This window comes from Rhamphochromis sp. 'chilingali' (assembly GCF_963969265.1).
Source record: "Rhamphochromis sp. 'chilingali' genome assembly, chromosome: 11".
In the NCBI taxonomy this organism is placed as follows: Eukaryota; Metazoa; Chordata; class Actinopteri; order Cichliformes; family Cichlidae; genus Rhamphochromis; species Rhamphochromis sp. 'chilingali'.
In genome coordinates, this window is record NC_137938.1 from 25,375,810 (window position 1) to 25,396,143 (window position 20,334).

General features: G+C 41.1%; 2 protein-coding genes across 4 annotated transcripts; one reads left to right on the top strand and one right to left on the bottom strand.

Annotated features, from left to right (window-relative positions):
* The first annotated feature begins 104 nt into the window (after positions 1-104).
* Positions 105-15,188, top strand: LOC308405835 (uncharacterized protein). Of its 2 annotated transcripts, XM_080896593.1 has the most exons (12): positions 105-255; positions 5,026-5,091; positions 5,268-5,288; positions 5,394-5,669; positions 7,484-7,604; positions 7,731-7,906; positions 8,138-8,280; positions 9,161-9,308; positions 10,115-10,296; positions 10,397-10,489; positions 10,570-10,652; positions 11,203-11,323. In XM_080896593.1, exons 1-11 carry the CDS (start codon positions 225-227, stop codon positions 10,609-10,611), a joined length of 1,299 nt encoding a protein of 432 aa, XP_080752719.1. In that variant the 5' UTR covers positions 105-224; the 3' UTR covers positions 10,612-10,652; positions 11,203-11,323. The 2 variants fall into 2 exon arrangements, with proteins under 2 accessions (XP_080752719.1, XP_080752718.1); XM_080896592.1 differs by lacking the exon at positions 10,570-10,652 and having other exon boundaries at positions 11,203-15,188.
* Positions 15,189-16,253: 1,065 nt separating this feature from the next.
* On the bottom strand, positions 16,254-19,368 carry LOC308405639 (zinc-binding protein A33). Of its 2 annotated transcripts, none has more exons than XM_080896340.1 (7): positions 19,223-19,368; positions 18,930-19,004; positions 18,648-18,743; positions 18,242-18,475; positions 17,733-17,755; positions 17,462-17,577; positions 16,254-17,373 (listed from the first exon to the last, which is right to left on the bottom strand). In XM_080896340.1, exons 2-7 carry the CDS (start codon positions 18,993-18,995, stop codon positions 16,820-16,822), a joined length of 1,089 nt encoding a protein of 362 aa, XP_080752466.1. In that variant the 5' UTR covers positions 18,996-19,004; positions 19,223-19,368; the 3' UTR covers positions 16,254-16,819. The 2 variants fall into 2 exon arrangements, with proteins under 2 accessions (XP_080752466.1, XP_080752465.1); XM_080896339.1 differs by having other exon boundaries at positions 16,255-17,373; positions 18,930-19,038.
* Between the last annotated feature and the right edge of the window lie 966 nt (positions 19,369-20,334).

The following is a 20,334-nucleotide window of genomic DNA, read 5'->3' on the forward strand; positions in this document are numbered from 1 at the left end:
CTCGCGGATGAAGGGTGTCCGGTGTTTCCCGACACGAGTCGAGTGGCTCCGAGAGGGAGCAGAGCCCGACATATTCTGAACATCTCCCAAATGTTGAGCCCGAGTCGTGAAGTGCTGCTCTTGAGGGGGGCGAGGTTGCAAGGGAGGGAGACGACGAGGGAGAAATCAGGCGACGTCCGCACAGATTTTCACCTCTGAAAGCATCCCGGCAGTCTGCTCCGTGAATGCACCGCAGCTCCAGCCGGCCACTCAAAGGTAAGTGCGCTGCAGAGCGCCGTTTTTCTTCACATACATGTACGGATGTGTGCCTTAAACGTGGCCGGTACGTGACGGGTTAAATTCTGCAGTTTTTTGCCTGATGCGCTGTCCCGGCTCTGAGGTGGCTGATAAGACTCCGAGCTGCGGGGTTTATCACCAACTGCACGCTTTACTGGGAACGAGGAGAGGTGTGAAAATATGTTACCTGTTAAACGGTCCCGGCGTATGTAAATTGTGGATGGGGAAATGTTCATTTTTAACAACATGCAGGCTCATCTAAGCAGGTTTAATACAAAGACATACTTGATTGATTTCATTATTGCTGGCAATATAATCATTATATGGAAATTATATAGATATATTTATTTTAGTGTCTCATGGTACTAGTTGTGTGGTCTATTGGGTAAATGTTCTGTTAAGACTTAAAAGCTTGGTTTATAGCTTCATTTCTCAGAGGAAGCCTTGGCCTACAGGCTGTCTCTGCCTTGCTCTGCCTGCAGTCCTGCTCATAAACTGTGGCCATTGCTGCACAGCATCAACACCCAACAAATCCAACCAGTCATTGTTTTCTATCACTGCACAATTATTTCATCTTAAGCATGAATATATCTCACATCTTTTCTTTCATCACCTCTCCTACCATGTTTGTCAATGCTGCACATAGCTCCACCAGCTCCCTCCTCCTCCACCTCCCCGCTCCTCCCTCATGTCCATTGATTTTAATGAATCTGACAGGTGCAAGCAATATGGTGGAAACCTGTCTCATCCTTTAGTTCACTGCAGCAGGCTTTGTAAGAAAATTGGTTGTCAGCTGCTACAGGCTTCCTCTACTAAATGGTACAAAAATGATACTCTCTGATTTCACTTGGACGAGATCTTTGAATTTGTTTTGTTTTCTTTTTCAACAAGAGGAGATCTGCAGTGATGTTTCACCATTCTTTGTCTTGGTGAAGGGGAAACCTCCAAGCTCGTTTTTGACGTATGATGCAATCAAATGCACCATTTTCATTCACTCCCACACGTGTCTCTTGATGCAACAATACTTCTTTCTTTCTTTCTTTCTTTCTTTCTTTCTTTCTTTCTTTCTTTCTTTCTTTCTTTCTTTCTTTCTTTCTTTCTTTCTTTCTTTCTTTCTTTCTTTCTTTCTTTCTTTCTTTCTTTCTTTCTTTCTTTCTTTCTTTCTTTCTTTCTTTCTTTCTTTCTTTCTTTCTTTCTTTCTTTCTTTCTTTCTTTCTTTCTTTCTTTCTTTCTTTCTTTCTTTGATGCCTCATGATTTATAAATGCCAAGCTCTGTGAAGGCATGGTGCAGTACGTACTTCTGTGTAAACCTGCTTGAGCTCACTTGAGCTTAAGCTAGCTTGCCTACTCAGCACGAGGGGGACGTGACCCCGTGTTCCCCGTGCAACGAAAACGAGTTAAGTGAAAATGAAGGAGAAATGATGGAGGTTAAAGACAGAGTTTGCTTTGTAGTTGCCCCACATTTGCAGTCACTGAAGGCATTTCCGCCTCTTTAAAGGCCATGGACAAAGATCTGACTGTGTCTCCGTAAGCGGGGAGTTTGGCGTTTGAAGGAACAGGCACGGGCTTTGATTTCAGAGTGGGATGCATTGGCTTGGATTATATAAGATAAGGAGGAGGAGAGGATAAAAGAGACACGATAAGAGAGAGAGTGAGAGAGAGCCAGAGAAAATTCAGAGAAAGTGGCAAATTAAACAGCTGCCCTGAGACAGGAGGCATGGGATTCGGGTTGAGAAAAGTCATAGTGAGAACACAAAATGTAACGGAGAGACACTGAGAAATGACACCAAGCTGTCAAACAGAAGCACAGAAAGTTAAAGAAGGCAGCTGAAGAGGACAGGGTGAGTTGAACAAGGTCACGGTGGTAGAAGGTAATATCTGTAGATGCGAAAATTATGACAGAAGTGAGAAAACAGAAGAAAAAACAGAAGGAGGCTGAGCGGAGAGGCCAGTGAGGTGGAACGAAGACTGAATGAAGCTTGGGGAAAGGAGAGAGAAAGTCAGGCAAGGGTGGCAGATGGCATGCTAGTCTGTGCCTATGTTGGCATCCCACAGGGCAGTGTATAAATAAGATTATATTATAGCTTAATGCCCGTGTTGTCATGTGCATGCATGTTCATGCTCAGTGAAGCAGGCCTCGTCTTCTCATGTTTCGCATCAAACGCTAAAAAAAAACAACAAGATTTTTTATTTTTTTGGTTCACATATCCTGATTGTCCGTTGCGACTCCCTGAGACTAACTGCTGAGGCAAACAGATGGACGAACGGTTCCCCTTTCGTTCTCTTCACAGCCAACCAATCCTACGTCTCGGATTGCTGGATTAATTAAATACTGACTTCTTCAAGGGTCAGTCTGGTTTCTTTTAGTTAGATGTCACAGTCAGTGCATGATGCAGCAGCTTCAAACAAAGGGTTCAAGCAGAAGAAAAACAAAGATGGGGACTGTTGTTATACAATTACAGTGTAATTTGAGTTTTAGTGATGAATGGACACCACTTATTCATTTGCCGTGAGACAGTGTTCTGTGTGACGCAGCTCTGTTCCATATTTTATTTCAGATACAATAAAATCAGTGGGCTTTTAGGCTTTCTGCCCAGAGTGCTGTGTGAGAATGTGGCAGACACACTGCAGAGGGTTGCATGAGGCCTTCTGGGTAACAGCAGTTCTGGTTGTCAGATTAATACACTGTGAAATGCTAATTACTGTAATTAAATAATAAGGAACAACAAGAGCCTTTTTAGTATTTGGCTTTGAAGAAATATATTCTCCAAAGCCAGTTAGATGGCCGGCATACCGGAAATACACGATCAGCCTAATAGACTGTGAAGATGGCTGCGTGCTTCATCACTTCCAGCAGGAACGGGATGTCTTGTGATGTCTGCAGTGTTACAAAGCGACACTTTAATCCTTACTGCATGTTTATTATCTGCTGCTAAGTGTGACTGTGAGCACTGCAGGTGTTCCCTCCCAGGCCCCTCCTGGGCTTTGTAAATGAAACTGCAGCAAAAATCTCTTTTGCACAAACTGTCTTGATGTGCTGCCTCTGTGTAGCAGAAGGCACTTCACATCACAATAATCCCTTCAGTGTTTCAGCTGAATTCTTCCACAACAGAGACCTTTTTTTTTTTAAATTCCTATGGGAAAACCAGTCGAACTGTTACCCAGATCACCTTTATACTGTGGTCACATTCAGACATTCGGGCATGTTATTAATGAGCAGCTCTTGAAACTGACCCAAAGACATCTGGGCCTCATAAATATTTACATATTCCTAACAAGAAAGAGCCTCTCTTCAGGTTAGACCTTTAAGAAAAGCTTTAAAACATAAACCTAAAACCCCGATTTAAAGCTTATGTACAGTACTGAGCAGAAATCTCGAACAACCCCTCAGTGCTCTATGGTTTGCTTCAAAAATACAAAAAAGGGCAATAATTTATTGAAACATAAATTGTAATTTAGTACTTCAGTAGAATTGTAAAAGGCTTGAAAGTGAAATTCAGTGTATAATACAGCCTGAACTCTCTTAGACAAGCTTTCTTATAATTTCTTTAAGTAGTCTTGTGGAAGGGTTCTCTAGATTATTGAAGGACATTAAAAGCTTTTCTTTGGATGTTGGCTGCCTTCTGTGCTGTTTTCTGTCACAGCGACCTCACATTGCTTCAGTGAGATTGAGATCCAGGCTCTGGGGAGGCCAATCAATGACTGATATCTACCCAGGTATACTTTTAGTGCATTGGCAGTGAGTTAGGGATCATTGTCATGCTGCAATAAGCTGTTTTATGGATTAAAATTAAAGAAATGGGAACAAATTATTTATTATAGCTATCATTTATTATTATCTTTATTACATTGTAATGTTGAGACACAACACTGGCTAATCCCTTGAGTTAGGCCTTTTTTATCCTTGGGTTGAGTCATAGGATACGTGTTAAGTAGCCTAACTAAAACCATTGAAAAAACTTGAGATCTGAAAAAAAGGGTGGCTCAAGACTTTTTTATACAGAACTGTGTGCTATTATATCCTATTTTGTCAACAAAAGTTGCATTTCAAGCACCAATTTTGTGTAAAACCTGTAATTAGAACCAAGAAAATGAAGGGACTCCAAAAGCCCCTACATTCAGTCTCTTCTTCGCAGACAGTTTTTTGGACGGTTAGATCTTTTCTAATTTAAGTCTTTACCTGTACAGAATAAGATAAAAGAGAGGAAAGGCACTTTCAGCCTTAGAGGTATTGCGTAGAGGTTCAAAAGACGTTCTTTTACATAAATAATTAAACAAGGTCATACATATATTATGAGGTCAAAGATGTACACATTTCAATTTATCATGATCTTTTTAAAGTATATAACTAGTGTGCTACTAAACGCTGCACTGTCAAGCTGTGGTCACTGCAGGTGTTTCCTCCTGGTCCTCCTGGGCTTTCAAACACCATAGGATGGTTATTTTTGCTGCAGCCCCCTGTTGCGTTGCTTCTGATGTGTCGGCATGAAAGCCAGCCATTCAAACCATCAATATCAACTGAGCAGTGCTGTAAACCTCCACAGGGTCTCGTAAAAGTCATCATTGTCTTGTTGATTTTCTGTTTTTAGATGTTTCCTGTTTGAGGCACTGAACTTAATGGGTTTTCATGATATCCAAGTAATTTTCCTACTTAAATATAAACTATGTTCAAGTATGAAGGAAAATAAGTACCTTTGGCTTTTATTGTGATTTAATCTGAAGATAATTAATCTTCCCTTTTCTTTCCAGACGCTAAAGAATCGACTATCATGGGGACATTCAGAGTGATCGTGCTTAGCCTTCTGGTCACCACGGGTAAGGCCATTGTCAGCATGGTTTGTTTTTGACAAGACATGCAATTAGATGTTATATTAGTACATTTTATGCTATAAGAGGAATTAGAAATTTTTATTTAAGTTTAACTGATGAAAAGGTTGTAAAATATTACTCATATCAGTTTAACTCTAATGCTCTTTTGTCTTTGTTTGCAGCTCTTTCTGCCCCCTTAAAAGGTAAAACGTGTGTCTGAGAGATACTTTTTGATTTGTCTCATATATATTGTGAGCTTTTACTCTAATGTTTGTTTGTTTCTTTGCTTTATCCACCATAAAAACCAGCTGATGAGGAATCTTACACGTTATTCCACGGAGAGGATTTCCACATCCTACTACCCTCCCAAAATGTGGAGGTCACGTTTCATAACAAGTCTGCTCCTCGGTCAAAGGATGTGCACCTGATGAGGGAAGGCAAAGTGGTACACAGTCGGCCTAAACTCGACCGCAGCAACACCCATCTCCTTATAGAGGCTGTGGGTGAGGGAGATGAGGGCGTGTACACCGTGAAGAATCTGGAGAAGCCAGACGATGTCAAACGCATGTCGCTTACAGTCCGAGGTACAGAGTAACAAGACACACATTAAACATGGTGACAGAATTCCTAAAAACCCACAAAATCACACCTAAATTAAATACTGTTTTTACTGTATTTTTACAAATACAGTAATAATCACATAATTGATTGTCATAATTGATATAATAACATAATTGATACTTGATTAGGAATTAAGACGGCGAGTAACACCAAGCTGCTACTAATCACATGCACTTGATTAACTGATCATCAGTAAGTGTGAACGCTTCTACGAAGGCAGAAGTTTGCAGGTCTGCAGCATCCAGGTGATTAACACCCTGCCATGGAGGAACGACATCAGACAAGCATTCTGAGGTTTATTAGTGAGAAAGATTATTCACAAGTGGAAAAAAGTCAAGACAGTTGCCAATTTTCTCAAGAGAGCAAGCTTCAACAAGTTCACTCCGAGGTCGGAGACACTCCAAAAAACCCAAGAGCTACATCTCAGATTGTACAGGCCTCGGTTAGTTAGCATGTTAAATGTTAAACTTCATGAAGTACAATTAAAAAAGACTGAACAATTATGGCTTGTTTGGAAGGGTTGCCAGGGGAAAGCCTTTTATCTCTACAAAGAACACGGCAGCATGGCTTTGGTTTGCAGTGGCATCTAATCAAAGCACACCTCGTGCCAACTTTCAAGCACGGTGGTGGAGGGATGATGATATGGGTTTATGTTGCTGGTAGAGGACCTGGGCACCTTGCAGTCATTGAGCTGACCATGAACTCCTCTGTATACCAAAGTTCCCTAAAGTCAATCTGTTTGATAGCTAAAGCTTAGGTGAAGCTTTGGTCAAGCAACAGGTCGATGATCCCAAGCACAGCTGCAAATCTGCAACAGAATGGCTGAAAAAGAAAAGAATCAAGCTGTTGCAATGGCCCGGTCAATGTCCTGACCTCAATGTTATTAAAGTACTGCGGTGCATAAATGAATGCCAACAAACCTCAATGCTCTGAAGCAACACTGTAAAGAATAGTGGGCCAAATTCCTCCACGATGATGTGAGAGACCGATAAAGTCACGCAGAAAACAATTACTGCATGTTTTTACTAGTGCTCTAAAACAGCATCTGAACATCGTCAAAGACGATTAGTCACATACAATTTGTTAATATTTCCAAAACACAGACAGACACGCCTCCTTATCCCCACTAAATACCTTTAATACAGATTTTTGATACTAGGTATATCTCGCTGTTGCTACTACTTGTGCTTTCAATAATAATTTCAGCAGCTTAATAAACCTACTGTTAGCACATCCTGTTTGTCCTGTGAGAATTACAAGTTGCAGCAATGTTGACTGTAGAGATTAGACTTGCACACAAATGTGAAGAAGGCATTTTGGGCTGGGAGCAGGAGTGGTGGGCTCAAACCCAATATTGATAAAAGCGACCGTAGCGCAGAGCTGTGTACCATATGTTGAGAGTAAATGTGAAATCAAGTGATGAAGAGGTATGTGTGTGTTTGTGTGTAGAGAGTGAAGCTGCCCTGCAGTAATTATGCAGCTCTTTTACCACCAACCCACTCCGCTCTCCTTCCCCGCCTGCTGGTGTCCTGTCGTTATCTCGTCTTTACTGTCTTTCACTTTATTTGGTTTGTATTACTTCCCCTTCATTCCTGTAACTCTGATATTTTTGGATCCTTTGTCCTCTTTTTGCAGCATCTGTCACATCATCCTTCCTGTTCTTTTTTACTCCCTTCTCAAATAAACTGTCACTCTGTCGCTGCTCATCTCTGTGAAAATTTCAGACAGTTTTCTGTCCACTTAATCAAGTGTTTTTTTCTCCGCTTTTATCTTCTAGATTGCACCGTTGAGCAGATGGTCAAATATGGAGACAAATTCAGTATTCATTTGTCGGGGGTGAATCCTCCCATCACCCTTGAATACAGACCCAGAGCTACAGAGGCCAGGGAGACATTTAGGTAGGTGATATTTTAACCCAAGAGAATATGTAATGACATTTTGCAACATTGATGTACATTCAGTGAGACAGAGGTAACAGGAAAGGTTGAGAAAAAGCTCCTCCTCTTTGACTTTCCCTCCTGCAGACCAGGTTTGGTGGTGCTGACTGCTGCAGGGACATCACCGGAGCGCTATCAGGGTCGCGTCAGCACCGGTGGTCCTTATGTCACCCTCAGTGGTGTTACAGATGCAGATGAGGGTAGCTACACTGTCAGAGATAACAAAGGTGGTATTGAACGGAAAGTCTGTCTCAATGTCAAAGGTGAGAGCACATATGAAGACACCTCATGCCTATGTTCTTCTCCTACACTTGGCTTGCTTTAAATGAGCTTCTAACCCCCCCTTCCCCTGCTGCCATAATGGCTTTTTAAAGACTGAAACATTAATGGGCTCCTGCGGGCTGATGCATTTCAGATGATCCATGGAGCTGTAAACAGACTTGTGATTTATTTATCAAATGTCCCTCCTTCTTTTCTGCCTCTTTGTGTCTCAGAGCACAAAGAGTTTGTGAAACTGCAACGCGGTAACAAACTGAAGATCAACCTGATACTCAACAGCTCCTTGGTGTACCTCTACTACAGCCCCAAGAGTGACTCCACACTGCGCCTGCTGCTGGACAAAGGAGAATTTACACCTGTAATTAGAGCCTTTTTCCCCCACTATAGTCCAGCTATGACTCTTTCATTTTTGTACGTCATTTCTGTTCCTTGTTTTCTGCCATATACTGTTACAAATGTGGATGCTGATTTTAAGTGTCTAAGTCTAAGTGGCTGCCCTTTGAGTATCAGATAAATAAGGATTATTTTGAAGTAAGATTCATACCAAAAAATATGGAGCAGAGCATGAAATGAGCATAAACATCCACTTTAATTTAATAATGTTAACAGGTTGGCTTTAACTTTAATAATTAAAACTGAGCTAATACATAGGTATTAATACAACATGATTAATGGGATTTATATTCACTCTATATGTAAAGGCAGACTGCGCGAGTCGGTCCTTGATTTTATACACCTGAATTCAAAGATTAAAAGCTGCGGCTGATTATTTTTTATCCACAGGTATTGTATCTACACACTAGCTGCCATTTACAAATACCCTATATTGTGGTGTATAATATAAAAATATATACATATTATTTTGCACAAAAGCATAAAAAAGCATTCATTTTTCAAACATATTGTAAAAGCAAATTTTATAACTGCTATTGTAATTATGTGTGCCTTGTTGTTTATGACATTTGCCCATATTCTTCTTCTCATTATTTGCAACCTGCTGAGTAATTGCAGCTTTTCTAAGTGCCTGTGCTGAAGTTCAGGCTGTTTTATAGCTGATAAATGCTTCTAACAGACTGTGTGTGTTGTTTATGTTACTTAAGAGCTAAATCCTTGTATCAGTCAGTATGAATAGGTTTGTATTCCATTTCTCATCAGTCATTCATGTTTAATGTTTATTGCTCTAATCAGGATTTCTGTATTTGATGCCAAGTATGAAAATGTTTGTTTTTTCACGGTAGGCCCAAACAGAGCTGGGTTTCGAGAACCGTCTGTCTCTGGAGGGCTCACTGGTCATTCTGGATGACGTCAATGATAAAGATGAAGGCCTGTTCACGATTAAGGACCTACAGAATTTCACTGTGTCTACTGTCTTCTTTGAAATGAAACGTAAGCAAGGAGTGGGGAAAACACTAATAGACTGGGTTGTATTGCTGTTTATGCTGGTAAAAAGTCATTCCATCTAAAATGCACTGGATCTGAAAAATCCCCCTAGCTGAACCCTACAAAGGGAGCTGATTTGTTTAAAGTCATGCAAAATGTTAGCTTTGAAATTCAATTTCAAAATGTGTAAATTCAAATTTGGTGTTTTTTGATTCGCCTTATTTTCCTGAATTTTTAAGCCCTCAATGATAACATTTCTAACATGACTTTAAATTAGAAGACTGTGAAGACTGTCTTTGGATGACTGTTATGTTAGTTAGTAATTCTAGGTCGACCATAGGTGTGAAAGGGAGCATAAATGGTTAACCGTGGATGTGATCTTAATTTTACAAGTGTTTAATAAAAGTAAAAATGCTTAAAAATATGTAGAAATTAGACATTTCATATGCCTTACCCTGTTTTGACCAGCCACCTCTTCCACGTGATGATATGACCCTTTAAAGTTTACCCAAAATATAATCTTTTAAAACTTTTCTCCAGTGAATTATCGGAGAACAATAAGTCTACTCTACACCATAGGCAATACATTTTTGCTCATTTTTGCTTAGATTGTGAATTTAAGCCATTTAAGCTTTTTAAAATTAAATGTGCAATTCAGCCCTTAAAATGTCATGTGGCCGTCTCCTGTACCTGTGAAGTAATGAGGGCTGAAAACTTCTGGAATTTGTTTTCTGTATGCAATAGAATTTCAACACATCAATGAGAAGTCGGTTGAAATATTAATATCTCTTTTCTGCCGTGTGTCCTTGTAGCCTATAAGCTGGAGACACTGTATGTGGCCATCATAGCCCTGCTGGGCCTGCTGGCTTTCCTTCTGCTGGTCTGCCTGCTGTCCTGTCTGATCAAAGTGAAGAAAAGGGCCAAGAGGGCTGCCGCCCTGGAGAAGATTGCCCAGAACGCTGGAAAAGAGGAGGAAGGAGAGGCCTTCAGACAGGTTGGAGAAAAAAATACACTACTGACGATGTGATGAAGAGCATAAGGATAGAGTGTGCTCGGATATAATGACAAGTTCTGCTCTGTGTACGTCTTCAAAGGTGGTCAAGAACATCACCAAAATGAGCGAGGAATCCAAGCATTCCCAGGCTGACAACACGGAGAAGTCACAGAGCACTGAGGTGGATATTAAAGTAAGGAAATGTGTTATTTCCCACTTAAAACTGAGTCACTGAGGTTTCTAATGATGTCTCAACTCTTATGCTGTTCTAAGCGTTTACAGAGAGTCGCAGCTTATTCAGAACGCTACTGCTAGAGTCCCCACTAAGATCGAGAAAGCGGATCACGTCAGTCCAGGTCTCCGATTTTTGCAGTGGCTTCCTATCTGACGAAGAATGGATTTTACTCTATCACTATGATTTTCAAAGGCTTGAATGATTCAGGGCCAAAATACTTTTCTGATGTGCTGCTGTGTCATGAGTTGTTCTGACTCCTCAGGTCTTTTGGGATAGGTCAAGCAAACAAACAGCCAAACATGTCAAAGCATCTTTGAGCTTTGCTGTTTTTATGCGCCACATCTCTCGAACTATCTCCCAGAAAACCTGAGGTCTGCCCAAACTCTGTTCTTTTAAATCAAGGCTGAAAACATTTCTTTGCCACTGCATTTTACACCTTACCTTAAGTTACATTTGTTAAAACCTCGCATTGCACTGTAGCTTCGCTGTGACATGTACTCTCCTATTTTATTCGATTTTAGCTTATTATTATCTTCCAGTTTACTTTGTGGTTTTAAATCTTTTGTATATGTGCCTTTTTATGTCCCCTTTTTATATCGAATGCAACTTTGAATCAATTTGTTGTTAATAGACACAAACAAACTTGCTTGACCTTGTCTTCCTACCCTCAGGGTCTCGAGGTTTCCTCTAAAGAAGTTGGAGTTGGTAATCTAGAGACCAGTGACTCCGGCGTTGGCTTTAACACTGCTCTCCCCCTGGACACTGACACTGAGGCCCCTGATCAAATCCCTGACTCTGAGGCTGTAAGCATTTCTATTGCTCCTGAAACCAAACCAAGTCCTCCGCCTGCTGCCGAATCCAAGCCAAGTGCTCCACCAGCTGTGGAAATTAAGCCCAGTCCTGTACCTGAAACTAAAGTGACCCCAGCCCCGGAGACCAAGAAAACTCCTGATAAACCTGTGGAGGAAAAGTTGGATGTGCCCAAAGGAGCAGCTGTTAAACCTAGTCCAGCCCCTAGCCCAGAACCCAAGGCCGATAAAAAACCTGCGCCCAGCCCAAGCCCAGAGCCTAAACCAGCTGTTCCCAAAGCCACCACTCCAACACCTGATAGTAAGAGTGCCCTTACTCCCACCCCTGAGCACCCCAAGCCAACCACACCAGAACCAATTACCAACGGCACACCCGAACCTGGACCGGATTCCAAACTGAGCCCGGATCACGCCGATATTATCAAAGGCTCAGCTCCAAAAGCAGTCGCTCCTAAAACCCCTGAAGTGGAGCTGAAAGCTAGTGGTGCCATATTGGAGGCGGGCAAAGATGGCACGGTAGCTGAGGACTCAACTACTACCACCTGAGAAGTGCAAAAACACAAAGGAAGCCCCACAGATCTTGTCCACCGCTCACCACTACTGTAGACAATCGAACACCCCTTACCAAATGATGAGGAAACCACTGCAGCTGGGGCGAGGACCTCGATTTAACATGTCTAATGCCTGAACACAGTATTACCTTGATAATCTCACTTATCTGTAACTAACACTTAAACCTTTGAGACTTTCTGGCTCAGAAACACTTCACATAACATGGCTTTTGATTGTTAAACATTTTAGTTGTACACGCCTCGCAGCCTTGTTTTTCTGTTCATTTTTAAAGTTAAACTGCCAAACTGCAAGTTCAATCCTTTGCAGAGTTTACAACTAAAATGTTTACTCCACATGAGGTCTTTTTCTAAAGTATCCTGAAAGGTTTACGACATTTCATTGAAACAGCTCACTACAACAGCTTATTTGACCCTAACTAACCATCATTTCCCATTTCGACGCTTGTTCCTCTAGCAGCACATGAACAGCACATGGATGAAGCCGATAAAATCTTTCAGCTGGTGTCATCTTAAGCCTCCTAAAATATGTGATGGCACCGATATCATCTAAATGAACTAAAAACCCCATCAGATCACACTGCTGGTGAAGTTTTATACATAGCTCAATTTTGGATTTCATTCACTTGAGCCAGTCCTCTAGAAACATCCGCAGTGCATTATCACATTAACCACACACCCACACACACTTATACTAAAAATACTAACCACATTATTTCTAGTCTTTGAGATTGAGATTCACACTCCCAGTGGAAATTTCAGACGATTAAATTGTGTTTTGCGGGCTGATCCCCCAAGTCCGGATCATCCACTTTATTGTCTTTGATCTGGATTTCCCCATAGCTCCATAAAAATCCCAGCACTCTTACAATTTAATGGGAAACTCACAACAGCTAAAACTTCCAGCAGCTTAAAGGGACCCCCCCGTGCCTGCAGTATGAAATATAAAATCAAAGTGTGTGGTAAGTTCACATTGTTAGAACATGATTCTTTTGCTCTTTTTCTGCCGTCATCACCACCTTCTTTTTTCTTTGCCCCTGTTCATTCTTCTTTTTGTGTTACTACGACCACCAAGGAGGCTATATGACTGATTTGGTTGATTGATTAATTTACAAAAGCTATTAGTGGATTCATGTGACAGTTTTAAAAGAGCTGGGCTTGGTCCGTCTTAGAAGTGATCAGTTATTGAATGTCATCCAAATCTGGATCCAGGGACTTTTGAAAAAACAAATTCCTCAGCATTTTTTGTATTTCACCCCATATCGTCACAAATGAAAACTGCGAGACTAATTCGGAGATAATCATGCATTATGTAGAGGGGATTTTAGCCTCAGTGGAGGTCTTTCACTTCTCCTTCCTTTCTTTATCCTCACGCCCCTTTCTTCTTCTCCCTCATTCTGCTTTCATTTGCTTGCTTTCGTTTTTGCTCGCTTACATAAATGCTGTAAAACTTGGCAGAAACTAAATATTTATGCCTCACTGGCTTCAAAAACCAGCAGTATGGAGCCTTCACCAAATCCATGACACTGTCTGTGTTGAGCTGACCTGGTATTCAGGATGTCCAGTCAATGCAATTTCAGCTGAAACTCTTTTGGTACTTATGGTAAAGAGGAGGTGTGCAGGTTCGTTTTAATGTGCACGTCCCTACTTCATGTTTTAACTGACCAGTGGCAAACCAGTGACTGTCAGTGTTTGATGTACACACTGACAGTGTGTACATCAAAAAAAGCATGTTGGATCAAATGGTCAGAGGAATGTAGGGAAACTAAAAGTAGATCCGTATACAGTCAGCTGGCCTTTCTTTATAGCTTTCCTTACTAAAAGAGTTTTCTTATGAGTAAATGAATAAGAGGTGTTTTGTCAGCATCTGAAAAAGCCATAAAATGAGCTCGATTTAGATGTCAGATTTGATACCAAGAGCAACAGAATAAATAAACTAAAATTACAAAAAATACAAAATACAAAAATACAAAAATAAACTCAAGGTGCCTCAGCATTAGATGGGTTAACAGCGTCAATAAGTCAGATGTATTACACATGGACAAAGGTCTTTTAATGTAATATGTGTACAAAGACGTATACGCCTGCTCTCCAGCCTGCATCTGTGTGGGAACCACAACGCTATTTGGCAGTACTAACAAAGCTCTTCATATAAATACACACAGATACAGACACACACATGTAAAACACAAACATGGACTCCAGCCTTGTAAATACTGCATGTGTATGCAAGTGTAACCCCTCCCCACCATGAGGCTGAATGTTTTTAATGTGTCATACTTAATATTAAAAAAGAAAATCATTTAAATTTCTCTACAAACTTCAATCTAATATATAAATATATATATATATAATTATATAAATATACACACACACTATATATACTAATATTCACTAATGTATTGAACTAAATCAACTTCCAAATATTGTAAATTCCCATCGAGACTGTATTAGCCTATTTTAGACCAGTTATTATCCGCTGCTGTCAGCACACCGTATCTCTCACACTATTTACATATTAATAATGTTTAACCAGTGTCATTTACAGCATTGACTGCAGCATGCCCACGGCACGTTCCGCTTCTATCGTCCAGACGTTGTGTCAGTGTGCGCGAATACAGGAGTGGTGTTTTTAATGTCGCCATCGTTGTGTGCGTTTTAAAGTCCGTATGCCTATGATGCACGTATCTATAAGTGTGCGTGTGATATATGAGCGAGTGTGTGCTGAATCTATGCACAGGGAGTTTGTACAGAAATGAAACTCTTATGTGTGCTTCTCCATTTGTTGTGAGCAAAGTATCCATGTGCCTGCTTCAGTCGTCTTGTAGTGTGAAGAGAAAAAAACAAAAAGTGCAGTGTTTTAAATCATGAGTGTGAATGTGATGGAAGCCACAAGAATATTGTAAAAACGTATTGTAACTCTGAGATATTCAAGTGACTCTTTGTCTTTGTTTTAGTGCCTAAAATGTATATTGGATAGTTGGCCTGTGCTCTGTCGTTAGCCGCATTCTAATGGCACCTTTTTAGTGAGGAGGATGTTCACTGATCCAGAATATGCAGTTTGCACACCTGAATGAACAAAGCAAAAATTGCCGGCTAACCTACGATGTGTTAATGTGAAAGAAATGTGTGTGATCAAAGTGATTAGAGCCTGACCGACATATCACCAGAAAGATTTTTCTTCAGTATTACTCAAAATCTGTGACTGAGTCATAAAATCAGCAGGAAAGTGTTTACAGAGGTCAACCCAGAAAGCTGTTGCTTAAATACAAGACAGGAAACAGAAAAAAAAATCAAATTAACCAGTCAAAACTTCATAGATAGGTCAGCTGACATATAATAGGTATTGGTTAATTGGCTAAGTTACGCCCAAGTAAATGATCTAGTCTGGTATTTACTTGGGCGTAACTTAGCCAATTAACCAATACCTATTATATGTCAGCTGACCTATCTATGAAGTTTTGACTGGTTAATTTGATTTTTTTTTCTGTTTCCTGTCTTGTATTTAAGCAATTTTTTACAATGATTTACTATGACCCTGATGAAGGCCACAAGCCGAAACGCGTTGGTCAATTATTAAAGTTGTTCATCTTCCCTCAAGTGTTACTGAAGTTCCTGCTTTATGATTGATGTGTCTGAAAGAAAAAAGCATTTTTAAATTACCAAGTATTGCTTCCGGTCTTTAAACTCTTTTGTTGGTTGGGCTCTAAAAGAGATGAAAAGAGTCTGATTTAATTGTAGGCAGCATACAAGCAAAGCATGTTTCCATTAACAGTGTCTATGGGTTAGTTTGGAGTTTGTGAGTGAGTTCATGATAGCAGCAGATGAATGACAAAGCTTTGTGTGGGTTTGGGTTATGTTGTTGTGAGTGGTTAATGAGAGGTGGCTAAAACTACATTTCCACACAACGCCACTACTGTGTGCTGTCAGTGATTGCAATAGAAAGCCACTTAGAGTGAGTATGAGTGTGAGAGAGGCAGACGGTGAGTGGAAGGAAGAGTTATTACAGCTAATTGGTGCCAGAGGGATTGTGGTTTCATACCCACCTCTGATTAGAGAAAACCCCCACCACTTTTAAGACCACTGGTACTCCTTGCACTATGTGAGTTGTCTCTGCTCTGATCCTCTCTAATTCCTGCTCCTGGCCTGGTTGTGGTGTGATGTCTCACATGGTCTCTCTCTCTCTCTCTGTACTCCCTTTTTGCACAACACTTCACACAGATGTTTTGTAAAGACAATATCTTTATTTCATGTCTAAAGGAATACTAAGAATAAACAAAAGATTATGACATCTGCTGCCTTGCTGTCTTAGTTTTTCTTTCTCTGCAATTAACAACCTTTCAGAAGGACAGTGCCGTCTCAGGGCTATCCCACCAAGCGGAGATCTCACACAATGCCAGCCGTGATTTGTTGTGGGGAACACATGTCACTTTCTGACCACATTAATCCCCTCTGGTGCGTTTTGAGCTTCCATAGCTGCCCCAGGACACAGGACACAGAGCTATTTATATGTAGGCCAAAGGTAAGAACATCACAGCTCTGTTTACACCTGCTGTGGATCCTGAAGCTCCAGATTGGCTGCAAATGACAACCTTAAAGAGTGAAGGAAAGTTACAGAAGCAGTGACCTGTGTTTATTTCATAAACTGAGTTTTTCCATTTATACCCTCTTTTACCAGGAAATAAGTGCATAATCAATGAGAGGGACTCTCTTCTTCTTAAAATGAGAGACACAATAGAATCACTGTAGCAACTATTAATTTTATTTTTGACTCATCTAGCTATTATACTTTTGAGTAAGATGTTAAGTAATCCAGTTGGAGAGGTGCTTCAAAAATGAAAAATCATGATGAAATCATTGGCAATTAATTCTGCAAATGTCTTAATGTTCGGTTCCAGCTGAACAGCTTCTTATAGGGAAGGGATAAAGATGTTCAGTGGTGCCATATTCTTTCCATAATCTGTGTCACATGGGTTGTAGAAGGGAAACAGAGGAACCTCCACAGTGCCCATGGAGAAGGTGTAGATTGGTGCCATGGTAAGGGCATTATAAAAAGTCACCTCCTCCTTTTCACAGTCCAAGAACACGCCAATGCGGACGAGGCAGAGCGACACCTTGATCTTTATCGGGTCTGGGTCAGTGCAGGCTAGGATAGAGCCGCTCTTCAGTGCCAAGGTCCACAGGCCGTTGGAGGTGCCTGTGGCAGACATCTCCCCTCTTGGGACGTCTTCTCTTGCCACACCCAGCCTCCACGCCGTCTTGCTCCCAACCTCGACCTCCCAGTAGTGTCGCCCTGTGGTGAAGCCCTCACGGCCCAGCAAGCAGTAGTAATAGTGAAACTGCCGCGGGTTGGCCTGGAAGTCTTTTGTGTCTTTATCCTCATCGAACCAAACTGAAGTGCAGGACTGGGAGAGAGTCAGATTCGGGTGTGCTGTTTCAGGGTCAAAGGTCACTGATGTAATATCTAGAAACAGAAACAGATTGAGGACAGTGACTGATGCTGCTTATTCACATGTGTATTGCATCGAATGAATGATGCTGTATGGAAATACTTGGGTAGAGGCAGCTTTTCATGTGTTTCCATATTCTGTACTGGATGGGACCGACAAACTGGCCAGAGCGAACCTCTGTGTCCACCTCCGCTGGGAGAACAAAGCTGACCTGAGATCTGTTAGGACACAGAGGGAAGGACTAAATGGTAGGAGGTCCATCTGTGAGACAGTCTCACAGATGCTAAACGTCCATACACACAGGATAAATGAGTTAAGAGGCAATGTCAAGATTCAGATTATTTACTAAAGTCACGCTACTGAGAAAACGTACCTTTTAATGAGATCTTGAATTTCCTACAAGAAAAGAATTCAGCCTTGATTAGTTAAAACAACATAACAGAGCACTTTTCTCATAGAAAGCTTTGTATTTGGACACGGGTCTGCTGTTTGGGCTTTTGTTTTCTAAATGAGAAACTGCTTTTTAATCAAATCAATCGAATCTAATGTAATACTTATTGATCAAATAAGTGCCAGTAAAGTGGTGTTGTGTAAGGGTGGCCCTTTGTAAACATGCATGCTCTAACTGTGAAAGTGTTTAAAGAGGATGAACAATTATAGAAAGTTATTTTTACTCTAAGGCGAGTGTGTCAAAGGAGCAGGGTGGAAAACAGTGGCTCTAGATAAAGCACTGTATTGCTGCTGCTCCTCACCACACACATAAACCCTGCCTATCAACACACCACAGCTTTGCAGAGTATAATTAGAGTCAAGTTCATAAAAGCCCAAGTTTAATTAACAATCACATGTCGTGTCTTCTTATTCAGTGACACTCTTCCTCACTTTGATCAGCTTAGGACTGTCCTCCTCAGTCAGCTTGTTGTTGAGCACTGCGATGGCTTTTTCCAGGTCTCGCCCTTGCCCCGCTATCTTCTTCTCTCTCTCCTTCAGCTGTTTCAGTTGCTTCTGTCTCTCCCTCCTCAGTCGCTCCAGGTCCCTCCACTCCTCCTCATCCAGGAAGCGGTGGAGGTTCTGAAACTCTGCTCTGATTTCCCTTTCTAGGTCATCAAACCTGTTCTGAAAGATAAATCAGGGAAAATGGAAAGAAAGAAATTTAGTATGTAGGTCAAACTGAAGGGTTTCTGTGTTTAACCAATGCTGGCTTCAGCACACTCAATTAGTCTGCAATAAACTGAAATAATTGTGTGTAAAAAGAGATAAAAGATAATGAATAAGGCGGGGATGGTACCTCTACTTCCACTGATTCTATGTATGTCTCTCTTTCTGCTTCTCTGCACTCATCTACCTCATGCTTGATTCTTTTAATAGCCTGGATGAGCTTTTCCTGTAACACACACACACACAAAGGAGACATAACCTTGCAGATAAAATACAAAGAGAACAGGAATCCTACTGCAAACAGTTTAAAAAAACAGGAAGCTAAAAATAAAGAACGTTCAAGAGGTAATGTATCTGCTCTCAACTGTTCCAAACACAGCAGCAGGTGGAAACCATAGAACTCGAAGCTTACCTTTTGACCACAGAGAAGGCTTTTTTGGCAGTTGTTGTTGGTGTCTTTAGCGTGGTTTTGGTACATTCCAGTTTTCTGTGTATAGGACAGAGCAGGAACAAAAAGACCTCTGTGAAATTGAAATAAGAGCGAAAGACGGCGTTAGAAGGAGAGAAACAAAATTAATGACATACAGCACAAACACATCAATATGGGGAGGGAGAGCAAAGGAGCGAGAGAGGGAAAACACACATGCCAGTACAACGAGAACAACAGTGAGATACAGTCAGACTATTAGAGCAACGAGGACGTACATCCAAGCAGAAAATTAACAAGAGGAAACGTATTGACAAGCACAGATCAGCAGCCACAGCCTGACTCGAGAAAATATGGCTCCATTAAAAGTAAGGGAAGAAATGGAGGGGTGGGAGAGAGGCAGATGACTGGAGCTGCCAGGAGGGCTTGCTGGCTGGCTGGCTGGGTGGTTGGCAGCAGCGATTTATGGCAGCAGACACAGAGGAGTCTATTTCTGTCTGCCAGTGTCTTTGGAAACAACGAGAGGGGCGGCAAGTCAGTGAGATATTGTGTTTCATATTGGCAGTTGTTTTGCCTGGAAGGGAGACAGTGTGTGTTTATTTTTGCAAGGTGGCTCTCTGATATCTGCCTGATCTGGAAGGTGCATTAAAAGATGCTGTTTCGCTATCGGTGCCCTGCCGGGTTCTATATCGACTGCAAGGGGTGGCATCTTGAAATGTGCAGTCAGCGTTTCCCTGCCCTTGGAGAAACACTATCTGCGCCCACTGCTTCTTCTCACTTTGTGTCTTAAAATAATAAATAAATAAATAAATAAACCTCCCTCCAGCCTGTCCACTTATCCAAACTTTTTTTTATATATATATATCTCTGTCTCACCCACACCCCATCAACTCCCCCACACACACTCAAGGGTCTGGCTGTGGGCTACGTGCACTGAAGCATCTCTGCAAAATGTTCTTCATCTATAATTCATGGTGCTGGGTGCTGGCCAGTGACTGTGCTGAACTAAGGTTGAGCAGAAAATTCAGTGCACCGCAGCATGCGGCAGGTGGAGGGGACAGGGAGATTTAATAAAATGCAGAGTCTTGACGCGCATGCATGCTACGTAACTCTTGACTGAGGATAAAAGTAGCTGTAAAGCATTGCTGGCTAGCAAATTTAGATATTTAGAATATAAAAGGATGTTTCATGAGCTTTGTGATCGATTCCTAATAAATCAGGTCTAGTTTCACAAACTATTGTGTTACAATACTAATACAGATAATGCTTAATACATAGAAAAAAACTACTACTAGTAATATATGTCTAATACTTTATACTAAAAGAAATAAAAGACATCTGATGCTTGCATTTGTTCATGTGGAACTTTTCTTTCCCTAAATGTGTATTT

Bases quoted from the DNA above. Each gene is read 5' to 3' on its own strand.
- LOC308405835 (XM_080896592.1), top strand. From the start codon at position 225: ATGCACCGCAGCTCCAGCCGGCCACTCAAAG. The intron at 7,907-8,137 runs GTGAGAGCACAT...TTTGTGTCTCAG, and splicing joins AGTCTGTCTCAATGTCAAAG to AGCACAAAGAGTTTGTGAAA. The intron at 10,490-11,202 runs GTAAGGAAATGT...TCCTACCCTCAG, and splicing joins GCACTGAGGTGGATATTAAA to GGTCTCGAGGTTTCCTCTAA.
- LOC308405639 (XM_080896340.1), bottom strand. From the start codon at position 18,995: ATGTACCAAAACCACGCTAAAGACACCAACAACAACTGCCAAAAAAGC. The intron at 18,476-18,647 runs GTACCATCCCCG...TTTATCTTTCAG, and splicing joins TAGAATCAGTGGAAGTAGAG to AACAGGTTTGATGACCTAGA. The intron at 17,578-17,732 runs GTACGTTTTCTC...GTGTCCTAACAG, and splicing joins ATTCAAGATCTCATTAAAAG to ATCTCAGGTCAGCTTTGTTC.